Source organism: Argopecten irradians, chromosome 14 (genome assembly GCF_041381155.1).
Source record: "Argopecten irradians isolate NY chromosome 14, Ai_NY, whole genome shotgun sequence".
NCBI classification, from domain to species: domain Eukaryota; kingdom Metazoa; phylum Mollusca; class Bivalvia; order Pectinida; family Pectinidae; genus Argopecten; species Argopecten irradians.
Genome location: NC_091147.1, coordinates 31,690,449 through 31,704,418, shown reverse-complemented (window position 1 = coordinate 31,704,418; position 13,970 = coordinate 31,690,449). Strand labels below are relative to the sequence as shown.

Genomic DNA, 13,970 nt, shown 5'->3' with positions numbered 1-13,970 from the left:
AACACACACACCAGACAGCACTCTGTCGGAGCAGCCGTCAGGTAAATATGTCAATAATACCAACACACACCAGACAGCACACTGTCTGAGCAGCCGTCAGGTAAATATGTCCATAGTACCAACACAAGACGGACAGTACACTGTCGGAGCAGCCGTCAGGTAAAACAATTTTCAACATGTCAATCTTATTGGTTCCAATATTTACTGGTTAGTAAATTTTATGATTTCCCATTCAAAACCAATTTTCAGAGATAAACTTTCACATATGCACTAGTTAGCTCACCTGGTTCGAAGGACCGAGGTGAGCTTATGGGATACGCCGTCCGGCGTCCGTCAACAATCGACTTCTTCTCCATAACCGCTGGTCGGATTTCAACAAAATTTGAATGGTAGCATCCTTATGGGCTACTAACTGAACATTGTACAAATGATGGGGCTGATCCTCCGGGGGCCTGAGGGGCGGGGCCAAAAGGGGTCAATTTGGCTATTTCCATATAAACGACTTCTTCTATGAAACCAAGCATGGGATAGCACCCATAATGCAATGGTAGCATCCGTATAGGGTGGGGATTCAAAATTGTACAAATGATGGGGCTGACCCCCCGGGGGCCTGAGGGGCGGGGTCAAATGGGGTCAATTTGGCTATTTCCATAAAAACGACTTCTTCTCTGAAACTAAGCAAGAGATAGCACTCATAATGCAATGGTAGTATCGTTATAGGGTGGGGATTCAAAATTGTACAAATGATGGGGCTGACCCCCCGGGGGTGCCTGAGGGGCAGGTCAAATGGGGTCAATTTGGCTATTTCCATATAAACGACTTCTTCTCTGAAACCAAGCATGGGATAGCACCCATAATGCAATGGTAGCATCCGTATAGGGTGGGGATTCAAAATTGTACAAATGATGGGGCTGACCCCCCGGGGGCCTGAGGGGCGGGGTCAAATGGGGTCAATTTGGCTATTTCCATAAAAACGACTTCTTCTCTGAAACTAAGCAAGAGATAGCACTCATAATGCAATGGTAGTATCGTTATAGGGTGGGGATTCAAAATTGTACAAATGATGGGGCTGACCCCCCGGGGGTGCCTGAGGGGCAGGGTCAAATGGGGTCAATTTGGCTATTTCCATATAAACGACTTCTTCTCTGAAACCAAGCATGGGATAGCACCCATAATGCAATGGTAGCATCCTTATAGAGTGGGGATTCAAAATTGTACAAATGATGGGGCTGACCCCCCGGGGGCCTGAGGGGCGGGGTCAAATGGGGTCAATTTGGCTATTTCCATAAAAACGACTTCTTCTCTGAAACTAAGCAAGAGATAGCACCCATAATACAATGGTAGCATCCTTATAGTGTGGGGATTCAAAATTGTGCAAATGATAGGGCTGACCCCCCGGGGGCCTGAGGGGCAGGGTCAAAAGGGGTCAATTTGGCTATTTCCATATAAATGACTTCTTCTCTGCAACTAAGCATGGTATAGCACCCATTATGCAATGGTAGCATCCTTATAGGGTGGGGTTTGAAATTGTACAAATGATAGGGCTGACCCCCGGGGCCTTAGACAGCAATAGATGCGAGGTTAAAAAGGTCAATTAGGCTACTACTTTCTTATAAATTACATTGTCTTTGAACCTATGTATAATACATAGGTTCAAAGACAAAGTAATTTATATGAAAGTATCCAATACAGTATTGGATAGCATATTTGTATGGTATCAATAGCTTCATTGTATGGTTGTGATTCAAAATTAAACTTTGGGAGTCAATTTTGCTTATTTTTCTAATTGTCAGAGTCTTGTGATAATTACTAACAAAAAACCAGGTGAGCGATACAGGCCCTCTGGGCCTCTTGTTACATTTTGTTTATTAAAATTTATTCCAATGTGGATAAGGTAGATACATTTTGTTTATCATAATTTATTCCGATGTGGATAAGGTAGATTTTGAATTTTGAAGATAACTTTCATAAATTTATGTACTCTTATAGCAAAGTGTGAAGTTACAGTATCTGAATTTGATACTCTGTCCTGTCTATCTTTGATGTGGTTATTGGTTTGCTGTTGCACAGTATATTGGGTCACAAGATCATTTTAATGTTATACAAAAAATGGTCATTTATCATCCTCGATCACATATGAGGATTATCTCATAGTAAAACTGAAGGCAGTTCAAAGAAAAAAATCTGAACCAATCACTGACCAGCAAAAATTTCCTTTATAAGTTCCGTTATACGTCTCTTTTGATGTGCCCGCATCAATAGACTAAATAACCTATTCTGTTTTTTGCCTCCAGTTATACTATGAGATAGTCTAGGGGTGAAGAGATCCTAAGAGATCCGAACCCCTAGAGTATCGAAGATGATCATTTAATTTAATTTAATTTTTTGTTTGTCAGTATAAGTTGAAAATTAAATAAGTGTTTAATGTTTGATCACACATAATCCGCCTCATATCTGGTAACCTTGCCCTTGTATTATTTTTAGCTCACCTGGTCCGAAGGACCAAGGTGAGCTTATGCCATACCGTGGCGTCCGTCGTCCGTCGTCCGTCCGTCCGTCCGTCCGTCCATCAACAATCGACTTCTTCTCCATAACCGCTGGTCGGATTTCAACAAAATTTGGCTGGTAGCATCCTTATGGACTACTAACTGAAAATTGTACAAAAGATGGGGCTGACCCCCCAGGGGCCTGAGGGGCGGGGCCAAAAGGGGTCAATTTGGCTATTTCCATATAAACGACTTCTTCTCTGAAACCAAGCATGGGATAGCACCCATAATGCAATGGTAGCATCCTTATAGGGTGGGGATTCAAAATTGTACAAATGATGGGGCTGACCCCCCGGGGGCCTGAGGGGCGGGGTCAAATGGGGTCCATTTGGCTATTTCCATATAAACGACTTCTTCTCTGAAACCAAGCATGGGATAGCACCCATAATGCAATGGTAGCATCCTTATAGGGTGGGGATTCAAAATTGTACAAATGATGGGGCTGACCCCCCCGGGGGCCTGAGGGGCGGGGTCAAATGGGGTCCATTTGGCTATTTCCATATAAACGACTTCTTCTCTGAAACCAAGCATGGGATAGCACCCATAATGCAATGGTAGCATCCTTATAGGGTGGGGATTCAAAATTGTACAAATGATGGGGCTGACCCCCCGGGGGCCTGAGGGGCGGGGTCAAAAGGGGTCAATTTGGCTATTTCCATATAAACGACTTCTTCTCTGAAACTAAGCATGAGATAGCACTCATAATGCAATGGTAGTATCGTTATAGGGTAGGGATTAAAAATTGTACAAATGATGTGGCTGACCCCCCGGGGGCCTGAGGGGCGGGGTCAATTTCGCTATTTCCATATAAACGACTTCTTCTCTGAAACCAAGCATGGGATAGCACCCATAATGCAATGGTAGCATCCTTATAGGGTGGGGATTCAAAATTGTACAAATGATGGGGCTGACCCCCGGGGGCCTGAGGGGTGGGGTCAAATGGGGTCAATTTGGCTATTTCCATATAAACGACTTCTTCTCTGAAACTAAGCATGAGATAGCACTCATAATGCAATGGTAGTATCTTTATAGGTTGGGGATTCAAAATTGTACAAATGATGGGGCTGACCCCCGGGGGGCCTGAGGGGCGGGGTCAAAAGGGTTCAATTTGGCTATTTCCATATAAACGACTTCTTCTCTGAAACCAAGCATGGGATAGCACCCATAATGCAATGGTAGCATCCTTATAGGATGGGGATTCAAAATTGTACAAATGATGGGGCTGACCCCCAGGGGGCCTGAGGGGCGGGGTCAAAAGGGGCCAATTTGGCTATTTCCATATAAACGACTTCTTCTCTGAAACTAAGCACGGTATAGCACCCATAATACAATGGTAGTATCCTTATAGTGTGGGAATTCAAAATTGTGCAAATGATAGGGCTGACCCCCCGGGGGCCTGAGGGGTGGGGTCAAAAGTGGTCAATTTCCATATAAATGACTTTTTCTCTGCAACTTAACATGGGATTACGCTCATAATGCAATGGTTACATCCTTATAGGGTTTGGATTCAAAATTTTGCAAATGATGGGGCTGACCCCCCGGGGGCCTGAAGGGTGGGGTCAAAAGGGGTCAATTTAGCTATTTCCATATAAACGACTTCTTCTCTGCAACTAAGAATGGAAGAGCACTTATAATGCAATGGTAGCATCCTTATAGGGTTGGGATTTGAAATTGTACAAATGATAGGGCTGACCTCCGGGGCCTTAGACGGCAATAGATGCGAGGTCAAAAGGTCAATTAGGCTACTATTTTCATATAAATTACTTTGTCTCTGAACCTATGTATTGGATAGCATATTTGTATGGTATCAATAGCATCATTGTATGGTTGTGATTCAAAATTAAACTTTGGGAGTCAATTTTGCTTATTTTTAGCTCACCTGGCCCGCGGCGTCCGTCCGCTTATGTCATGGCGCGGCGTCCGTCGTCCGTCGTCCGTCGTCCCGTCGTCCGTCGTCCGTCCGTCCGTCGTCCGTCTGTCCGTCCGTCCGTCAACATTTCCTTTAAATCGCTACTAGTCATAGAGTTCTGCATAGATTGTAACCAAATTTGGCCACAAACATCCTTGGGGGAAGGGGAACAGAACTTGTATAAATTTTGGCTCTGACCCCCCAGGGGCAGGAGGGGCGGGGCCCAATAGGGAAAATAAAGGTAAATCCTATAAAACGCTACTTGTCCTAGAGTTCTGCATGGATAGTAACCAAATTTGGCCACAAACATCCTTGAGGGAAGGGTAACAGAACTTGTATAAATTTTGGCTCTGACCCCCCGGGGGCAGGAGGGGCGGGGCCCAATAGGGGAAATAGAGGTAAATCCTATAAATCGCTACTTGTCCTAGAGTTCTGCATGGATTGTAACCAAATTTGGCCACAAACATCCTTGGGGGAAGGGGGAATGAACTTGTATAAATTTTGGCTCTGACCCCCTGGGGGCAGGAGGGGCGGGGCCCAATAGGGGAAATAGAGGTAAATCCTATAAATCGCTACTTGTCCTAGAGTTCTGCATGGATTGTAACTAAATTTGGCCACAAACATCCTTGGGGGAAGATGGAAAAAACTTGTACAAATTTTGGCTCTGACCCCCCGGGGGCAGGAGGGGCGGGGCCCAATGGGGAAATAGAGGTAAATCCTATAAATCGCTACTTGTCCTAGAGTTCTACATGGATTGTAACCAAATTTGGCCACAAACATCCTTGGGGGAAGGGGGAAAGAACTTGTATAAATTTTGGCTCTGACCCCCCGGGGGCAGGAGGGTGGGGCCCAATAGGGGAAATAGAGGTAAATCCTATAAATCACTACTTTTCCTAGAGTTCTGCATGGATTGTAACCAAATTTGGCCACAAATATCCTTGGGGAAGGGGAACAGAACTTGTATAAATTTTGGCTCTGACCCCCCGGGGGCAGGAGGGGCGGGGCCCAATAGGGAAATAAGAGGTAAATATTCAAATTCCTTCAGAAAAGAAACAATGAACCTGTATTCAGAACATGACTTGACATTACAAACCAGGTGAGCGATACAGGCCCTCTGGGCCTCTTGTTCTAATTGTCTGAGTCTTGTGATAATTACTAACAAAAAACCAGGTGAGCGATACAGGCCCTCTGGGCCTCTTGTTGTTATGTCACTAGGTAATATAAATATAGGCTGGAAGTCCATTGTAACATGGCTTACAGTCAGTAAACAATGATGTGACGTTAAGATTTCAAGAAGGTCGTGATGAAATGGAAGTTGTTGCTGGAATTTTCCAAGATGTTTTGACATTGAAATTCTTTGATAAGTAGGTCGCTAAGGCTCGTAAAAATAAAAAAAACTTGTGTGACTGAATTTCTATATGATTGGTAGATTGGTCACATCCTGGTAATTCTCCACCTACCAAACTACAGGGACATGGACGGATCGGGGACTTAGAGGAGGCCGCCGACACTTCAAGGTCAGTGTTACAGTCAGTGACATAAAATTACACTACGTTCCAATAAATAGCACAATTGTAATTAGAGCACATACCCAATATATTAAAAGTATTAAATAGCATGATTTTAATTTCTCCTGAAAATATATTTTTTTTTAGCTCGCCTATTCGAAGAATAGGGGGAGCTAATGTTGTCACCCTGGCGTCGGCGTCATCGTTGGCGTCCCATTTCACGTTAAAGTTTTTGAGCAAGGTTCTGTTTTGTCTATTGTTTAAGCTTAAGTCATCATAAATGTTTATGATTTTATTTTCCTAATGTGTATGGATGCTGAATGTGATAATACAACCAATTTGGGACCCTTTAGTGGGTTTTTGAGTCTGTTAATTTGTCATATTTCCATGTTAAAGTTTTTGAGCAAGTTTCTATTTTGTCTTTTGTTTAAGCATAAGTCATCATAAATGTTTATGATTTTATTTTCCTAATGTGTATGGATGCTGAACGTGATAATACAACCAATTTGGGGCCCTTTAGGGGGTTTTTGAGTCTGTTAATTTGTCATATTTCCATGTTAAAGTTTTTGTCTTTTGTTTAAGCATAAGTCATCATAAATGTTTATGATTTTATTTTCCTAATTTTGGATGCTGAACGTGATAATACAACCAATTTGGGGCCCTTTAGGGGTTTTTGAGTCTGTTAATTTGTCATATTTCCATGTTAAAGTTTTTGAGCAAGTTTCTATTTTGTCAATTGTTTAAGCATAAGTCATCATTAATGTTTATGATTTTATTTTCCTTATGTGTGTGGATGCTGAAAGTTGATAATACAACCAATTTGGGGCCCTTTAGGGTTTTTTTAAGTCTGTTAATTTGTCATATTTCCATGTTTAAGTAGTAAATACTTGAACATCAACTTCTTCTGAATAGGCGAGCTTTACTGTTCTCCAACAGCTCTTGTTAAACAATATTTGATGACATGAAATTACAAAGGAATGATAATGATGAAGCTAAAATGTTACATGGGGAGAGAGATCAATGTAAGACTTAAAGTTTTGTATGTGTTTGTGTTTGTAGACTGGATGTAGACTACAGCCAATTGTCAGACAGATTAAAGGAGCATGAATCGCGTCAAGGACAGTTACAGCATTACATACAAGTGGTAAGAGGAGTAACTGTACAGTAATATACACAGCTAACCGACACACTTGTACTTGTTATGATGGCATAGTGGTTAAGATGTCCCCATATGTTACCACAAGCCTACCACCTCTATATCACAAGTTTAAATACCATGGAGCATTTGCTAGGTACTGATCACTGTTGTTTCTATCCAGTTACTCTGGCGTTCCTCCACTCTGACACGACTTTAAATAGCCCTGGCTGTTAAAGGGACAATTCAGTCTAAGAGTACATTAAAGTTTGCACATATTTTGGAAACAAGCCAGTTCTAATAGAAATCATATTAGTTGGTTTAACTGTGATATGCCAGAATAGCCCACTGTAGTGAAATGTGCTTACTGTCTGCCACTACACATAGTGGTAGGATGTCTTGTATGCCGAACCCTGGCCTTTCCAGTGTAGTAAAGAATTTGTTGTCTAGTACTACTCAAATCGCTCTTACAGTAGTGTGTTTACCTTATTAGATGCATGTTCTTGTCTAAAACATAATTTCATCACCTCCTCAGTGGTTATGTATTACATTTGTTTAACTTGTGTGACTTTAGCTCGGGTATGGGTACAGCGTACTTGTTGTACCTGCTTAATCGTATTGATCAACGATTTTGAATTTCAACGGTATTAATCAAAATCCTTAACAATATCGTTAAATTTGTCAATATTTCTTGTTATATATTTCATCAGAAATGTAGAACAATACATTTATAATAAATGTCATAATTTGCTTCGTGGTTATGTAACAGAATTAGCATCACTGAATTGTCCCTTTAATAGGACATTGGACTAATCAAACCAAACTTGTTACAAATGTTTCTGTTATTATACAAATATCGACCTGTTTTCAGGTGGATACAGTGATTTATCAACTTGAGGAAGTGATATTACCCAAGGCCGAAGACTGATCATGAGGGTTATATCACTTTGGAGGGTTGATAAATCACCATATCCACCTGAAAACAGGTTGATATCTGTTTTGCGATATGGCATTTACATGATGTAAATCATTTGACTTCATGTATATGAACAGTTATTTCCTCTTTATGATATTGAGTAGCTCCTCTCACCGATGCTCAATTTTTATAGTCCTGTTGAATAATTTCGAGGAGAAAAATGAAGGCAGATAATATCAATAAAATAGAGTAAACATCAGGTAATACATTTTACTTATTATTTGAAAAATCTGACAAAAATGTACGCACAAATTTAATATTTAGGTTCCCCTAGGGGCCAAGTTGTGCACTTTTCATTATGGGACTGATCAGTTGACAAGATGGCCGCCAGGCAGCCATCTTGGATTTTGATAGTTAAAAGTTTGTTACAGCTATTTCTCAAAAAAGTACTGAAGGGATCTGTCTCAAATTTAAGATGTAGGTTCTCGTATGGCCCTAGTTGTGCACATTTCATTTTGGGACTGATCGGTCAACAAAGTGGCCACCAGGCAGCTATCTTGGATTTTGATAGTTAAAAGCACTGAAGTGATCTGTCTCAAATTCAATATTAAGTTTCCCCTAGGGGCCTAGTTTTGCACATTTCATTTTGAGATTGATCGGGCAACAAGATGGCCACCAGACAGCCATTTTGTATTTTGATAGTTAAAAGTTTGTTACTGCTATTACTCAGAAAGAACTAAAAAGATCGGTCTCAAATTTAATATGTAGGTTCCCCTAGGGGCCTAGTTACTAGTTATGCATATTGCATTTTGGGATCGTTCCCAAGATGGCCCACAAGCCACATCTTGAATTTTGTTAGCTGAAATTTGAAAAGCAGAGAAATGATCCTGCTTTCAATTGTCAGACATCAATTGTTTTTAGCCCACCATCATCAGATGGTGGGCTATTCAAATTGCCTTTCGTACGTGGTCCGTGGTCCGTCCGTCCGTCCTTCCTTCCGTCCGTTAACAATTCTTGTTACCGCTATTTCTCAAAAAGTAATGAAGGGATATTTCTCAAATTTCATTTGTAGGTTCCCCTAGGACCCTAGTTGTGCATATTGCATTTTGGGACCGATCGGTCAACAATATGGACGACAGGCGACCATCTTGGATTTTGATAGTTGAAGTTTGTTACCGCTATTTCTCAAAAAGTACAGAAGGGATCTTTCTCAAATTTTATATGTAGGTTCCCCTAGGACCCTAGTTGTGCATTTCGCAATTTGGGACCGATCGGTCAACAAGATGGCCGACAGGCGGGCATCTTGGATTTTGGTAGTTAAAGTTTGTTACCGCTATTTCTCAAAAAGTACATAAGGGATCTTTCTCAAATTTTATATGTATTTTCCCCTAGGACCCTAGTTGTGCATATTGCATTTTGGGACCGATTGGTCAACAATATGGCCGACAGGGGGCCATCTTGGATTTTGATAGTTGAAGTTTGTTACCGCTATTTCTCAGAAAGTACTGAAGGGATCTTTCTCAAATTTCATATGTTCCCCTGGGACCCTAGTTGTGCATATTGCATTTTGGGACTGATCGGTCAACAAGATAGCCGACAGGCGGCCATCTTGGATTTTGGTAGTTAAAGTTTGTTACCGCTATTTCTCAAAAAGTAATGAAGGGATATTTCTCAAATTTCATTTGTAGGTTCCCCTAGGACCCTAGTTGTGCATATTGCATTTTGGGACCGATCGGTCAACAATATGGACGACAGGCGACCATCTTGGATTTTGATAGTTGAAGTTTGTTACCGCTATTTCTCAAAAAGTACAGAAGGGATCTTTCTCAAATTTTATATGTAGGTTCCCCTAGGACCCTAGTTGTGCATTTTGCAATTTGGGACCGATCGGTCAACAAGATGGCCGACAGGCGGGCATCTTGGATTTTGGTAGTTAAAGTTTGTTACCGCTATTTCTCAGAAAGTACTGAAGGGATCTTTCTCAAATTTCATATGTAGGTGCCCCTAGGGCCCTAGTTGTGCATATTGCATTTTGGGACTGATTGGTCAACAAGATGGCCGTCATACAGCTATCATGGATTCTAATAGTTAAAGTTTTTAGCTCACCTGGCCCAAAGGGCCGGTGAGCTTATGTCATGGCGCGGCGTCCGTCGTCGTCCGTCGTCCGTCGTCCGTCCGTCCGTCCGTCCGTCCGTCCGTCGTCCGTCTGTCCGTCAACAATCCTTTAAATGGCTACTAGTCATAGAGTTCTGCATGGATTGTAACCAAATTTGGCCACAAACATCCTTGGGGGAAGGGGAACAGAACTTGTATAAATTTTGGCTCTGACCCCCTGGGGGCAGGAGGGGCGGGGCCCAATAGGGGAAATAGAGGTAAATCCTTTAAATCGCTACTAGTCATAGAGTTCTGCATGGATTGTAACCAAATTTGGCCACAAACATCCTTGGGGAAGGGGGGAACAGAACTTGTATAAATTTTGGCTCTGACCCCCCGGGGGCAGGAGGGGCGGGGCCCAATAGGGGAAATAGAGGTAAATCCTTTAAATCGCTACTAGTCATAGAGTTTCTGCATGGATTGTAACCAAATTTGGCCACAAACATCTGGTGTGTACATATTGTGTTTTGGGACCGATCGGTCAATAAGATGGCCACCTGGCAGCCATCTTGGATTTTGATAGTTAAAGTTTGTTATTGCTATTTCTAAAAAAGTACTGAAGGGATCTCTCTCAAATTTTATATGCTGGTTCCCCTAGGGCCCTAGTTGTGCATATTGCATTTTGTAACTTATAGGTCAACAAGATGGCTGCACAGCCGCCATCTTAGATTTCATCGTTGAAGTTTGTTATCACTATTTCTTAGAAAGTACTATAGCGGTCTATCTCAAATTTAATATGTAGTGTGTTTAAAACAGTTTGAAAAGCAGGGAAAAGATCCCTCTTTCCATGTAACTTATAGGTCAACAAGATGGCTGCACAGCCATCATCTTAGATTTCATCGTTGTTGAGTTTGTTACCTTACAATTTCTTAGAAAGTACCATAGCGGTCTATCTCAAATTTAATAATGTAGTGTGTTTAAAAAAGTTTGAAAAGCAGGGAAAAGATCCCCTCTTTCCATTGTCAGACATAGATCATTCTTTGGTGGGGCGCCAAGATCCCTCTGGGATCTCTTGTTTTGTTGGGTGCCAAGGTCCCTCTTAGATCTCTTGTTTATTTTTGATTCTTTTGAATTTCAGCTTCTTCAGAAACCTCCTGGATCGACCAATGGTGATGGAGATTCACTGACTGACATATCAAAACTGGTGTCAGGGGACGGGTGGGGAAAGGTAAAACTGACATATCAAACTGATGTCAGGGGACGGGGTGGGGAGAAAGGTAAAACTGACATATCAAACTGATGTGTCAGGGGACGGGGTGGGGAAAGGTAATAACAGACATATCAAACTGGTGTCAGGGGACGGGGTGGGGAGAGGTAAAACTGACATATCAAACTGGTGTCAGGGGACGGGGTGGGGAAAGGTAAAACTGACATATCAAACTGGTGTCAGGGGACTGGGTGGGGAGAGGTAAAACTGACATATCAAACTGATGTCAGGGGACGGGGTGGGGAAAGGTAAAACTGACATATCAAACTGGTGTCAGTGGACGGGGTGGGGAAAGGTAAAACTGACATATCAAACTGGTGTCAGGGGACGGGGTGGGGAGAGGTAAAACTGACATATCAAACTGGTGTCAGGGGACGGGGTGGGGAAAGGTAAAACTGACATATCAAACTGATGTCAGGGGACGGGGTGGGGAAAGGTAAAACTGACATATCAAACTGATGTCAGTGGACGGGATGGGGAAAGGTAAAACTGACATATCAAACTGGTGTCAGGGGACTGGGTGGGGAAAGGTAAAACTGACATATCAAACTGGTGTCAGGGGACTGGGTGGGGAAAGGTAAAACTGACATATCAAACTGATGTCAGGGGACTGGGTGGGGAGAGGTAAAACTGACATATCAAACTGGTGTCAGGGACGGGGTGGGGAAAGGTAAAACTGACATATCAAACTGATGTCAGGGGACGGGGTGGGGAAAGGTAAAACTGACATATCAAACTGATGTCAGTGGACGGGTGGGGGGAAAGGTAAAACTGACATATCAAACTGGTGTCAGGGGACGGGGTGGGGAAAGGTAAAACTGACATATCAAACTGATGTCAGGGGACGGGATGGGGAAAGGTAAAACTGACATATCAAACTGGTGTCTCAGTGGACGGGGTGGGGAAAGACATATCAACGGTAATACAGACATATCAAACTGGTGTCAGGGGACGGGGTGGGGAAAGGTAAAACTGACATATCAAACTGGTGTCAGGGGACGGGGTGGGGAAAGGTAAAACTGACATATCAAACTGATGTCAGGGGACGGGGTGGGGAAAGGTAATACAGACATATCAAACTGGTGTCAGGGGACGGGGTGGGGAAAAGGTAAAACTGACATATCAAACTGATGTCAGGGGACGGGGTGGGGAGAGGTAAAACTGACATATCAAACTGGTGTCATTGGACGGGGTGGGGAAAGGTAATACAGACATATCAAACTGGTGTCAGGGGACGGGGTGGGGAAAGGTAAAACTGACATATCAAACTGGTGTCAGGGGACGGGTGGGGAAAGGTAAAACTGACATATCAAACTGGTGTCAGTGGACGGGGTGGGGAAAGGTAAAACTGACATATCAAACTGGTGTCAGGGGACGGGGGTGGGGAAAGGTAAAACTGACATATCAAACTGGTGTCAGTGGACGGGGTGGGGAAAGGTAATAACAGACATATCAAACTGATGATGTCAGGGGACGGGTGGGGAAAGGTAAAACTGACATATCAAACTGGTGTCAGGGGACGGGGTGGGGAAAGGTAAAACTGACATATCAAACTGGTGTCAGGGGGACGGGGTGGGGAAAGGTAAAACTGACATATCAAACTGGTGTCAGGGGACGGGGTGGGGAAAGGTAAAACAGACATATCAAACTGGTGTCAGGGGACGGGGTGGGGAAAGGTAATACAGACATATCAAACTGGTGTCAGGGGACGGGGTGGGGAAAGGTAAAACTGACATATCAAACTGATGTCAGTGGACGGGGTGGGGAAAGGTAAAACTGACATATCAAACTGGTGTCAGGGGACGGGGTGGGGAGAGGTAAAACTGACATATCAAACTGGTGTCAGGGGACGGGGTGGGGAAAGGTAATACAGACATATCAAACTGGTGTCAGGGGACGGGGTGGGGAAAGGTAAAACAGACATATCAAACTGGTGTCAGGGGACGGGGTGGGGAAAGGTAAAACTGACATATCAAACTGATGTCAGGGGACGGGGTGGGGAAAGGTCAAACTGACATATCAAACTGATGTCAGTGGACGGGGTGGGGAAAGGTAATACAGACATATCAAACTGGTGTCAGGGGACTGGGTGGGGAAAGGTAAAACTGACATATCAAACTGATGTCAGGGGACGGGGTGGGGAGAGGTAAAACTGACATATCAAACTGGTGTCAGTGGACGGGGTGGGGAAAGGTAATACAGACATATCAAACTGGTGTCAGGGGACGGGGTGGGGAAAGGTAAAACTGTGTCAGGGGACATATCAAAAAACTGACATATCAAACTGTGTCAGGGGACGGGGTGGGGAAAGGTAATACAGACATATCAAACTGGTGTCAGGGGACGGGGTGGGGAAAGGTAATACAGACATATCAAACTGGTGTCAGGGGACGGGGTGGGGAAAGGTAAAACTGACATATCAAACTGATGTCAGGGGACGGGGTGGGGAAAGGTAAAACTGACATATCAAACTGATGTCAGGGGACGGGGTGGGGAAAGGTAAAACTGACATATCAAACTGGTGTCAGGGGACGGGGTGGGGAGAGGTAAAACTGACATATCAAACTGATGTCAGTGGACGGGGTGGGGAAAGGT

General features: G+C 43.2%; 1 protein-coding gene across 1 annotated transcript in view; it reads left to right on the top strand.

Moving 5' to 3' along the window:
- LOC138307162 (uncharacterized) overlaps window positions 1-13,970 on the top strand; it is a 96,651-nt gene that overhangs the window by 65,975 nt on the left and 16,706 nt on the right. Inside the window, exons 19-21 of the mRNA XM_069247793.1 lie at window positions 5,885-5,972; window positions 7,023-7,107; window positions 11,247-11,336. Coding sequence (XP_069103894.1) covers window positions 5,885-5,972; window positions 7,023-7,107; window positions 11,247-11,336 — 263 coding nt within the window. The remainder of the gene's footprint in view (window positions 1-5,884; window positions 5,973-7,022; window positions 7,108-11,246; window positions 11,337-13,970) is intronic.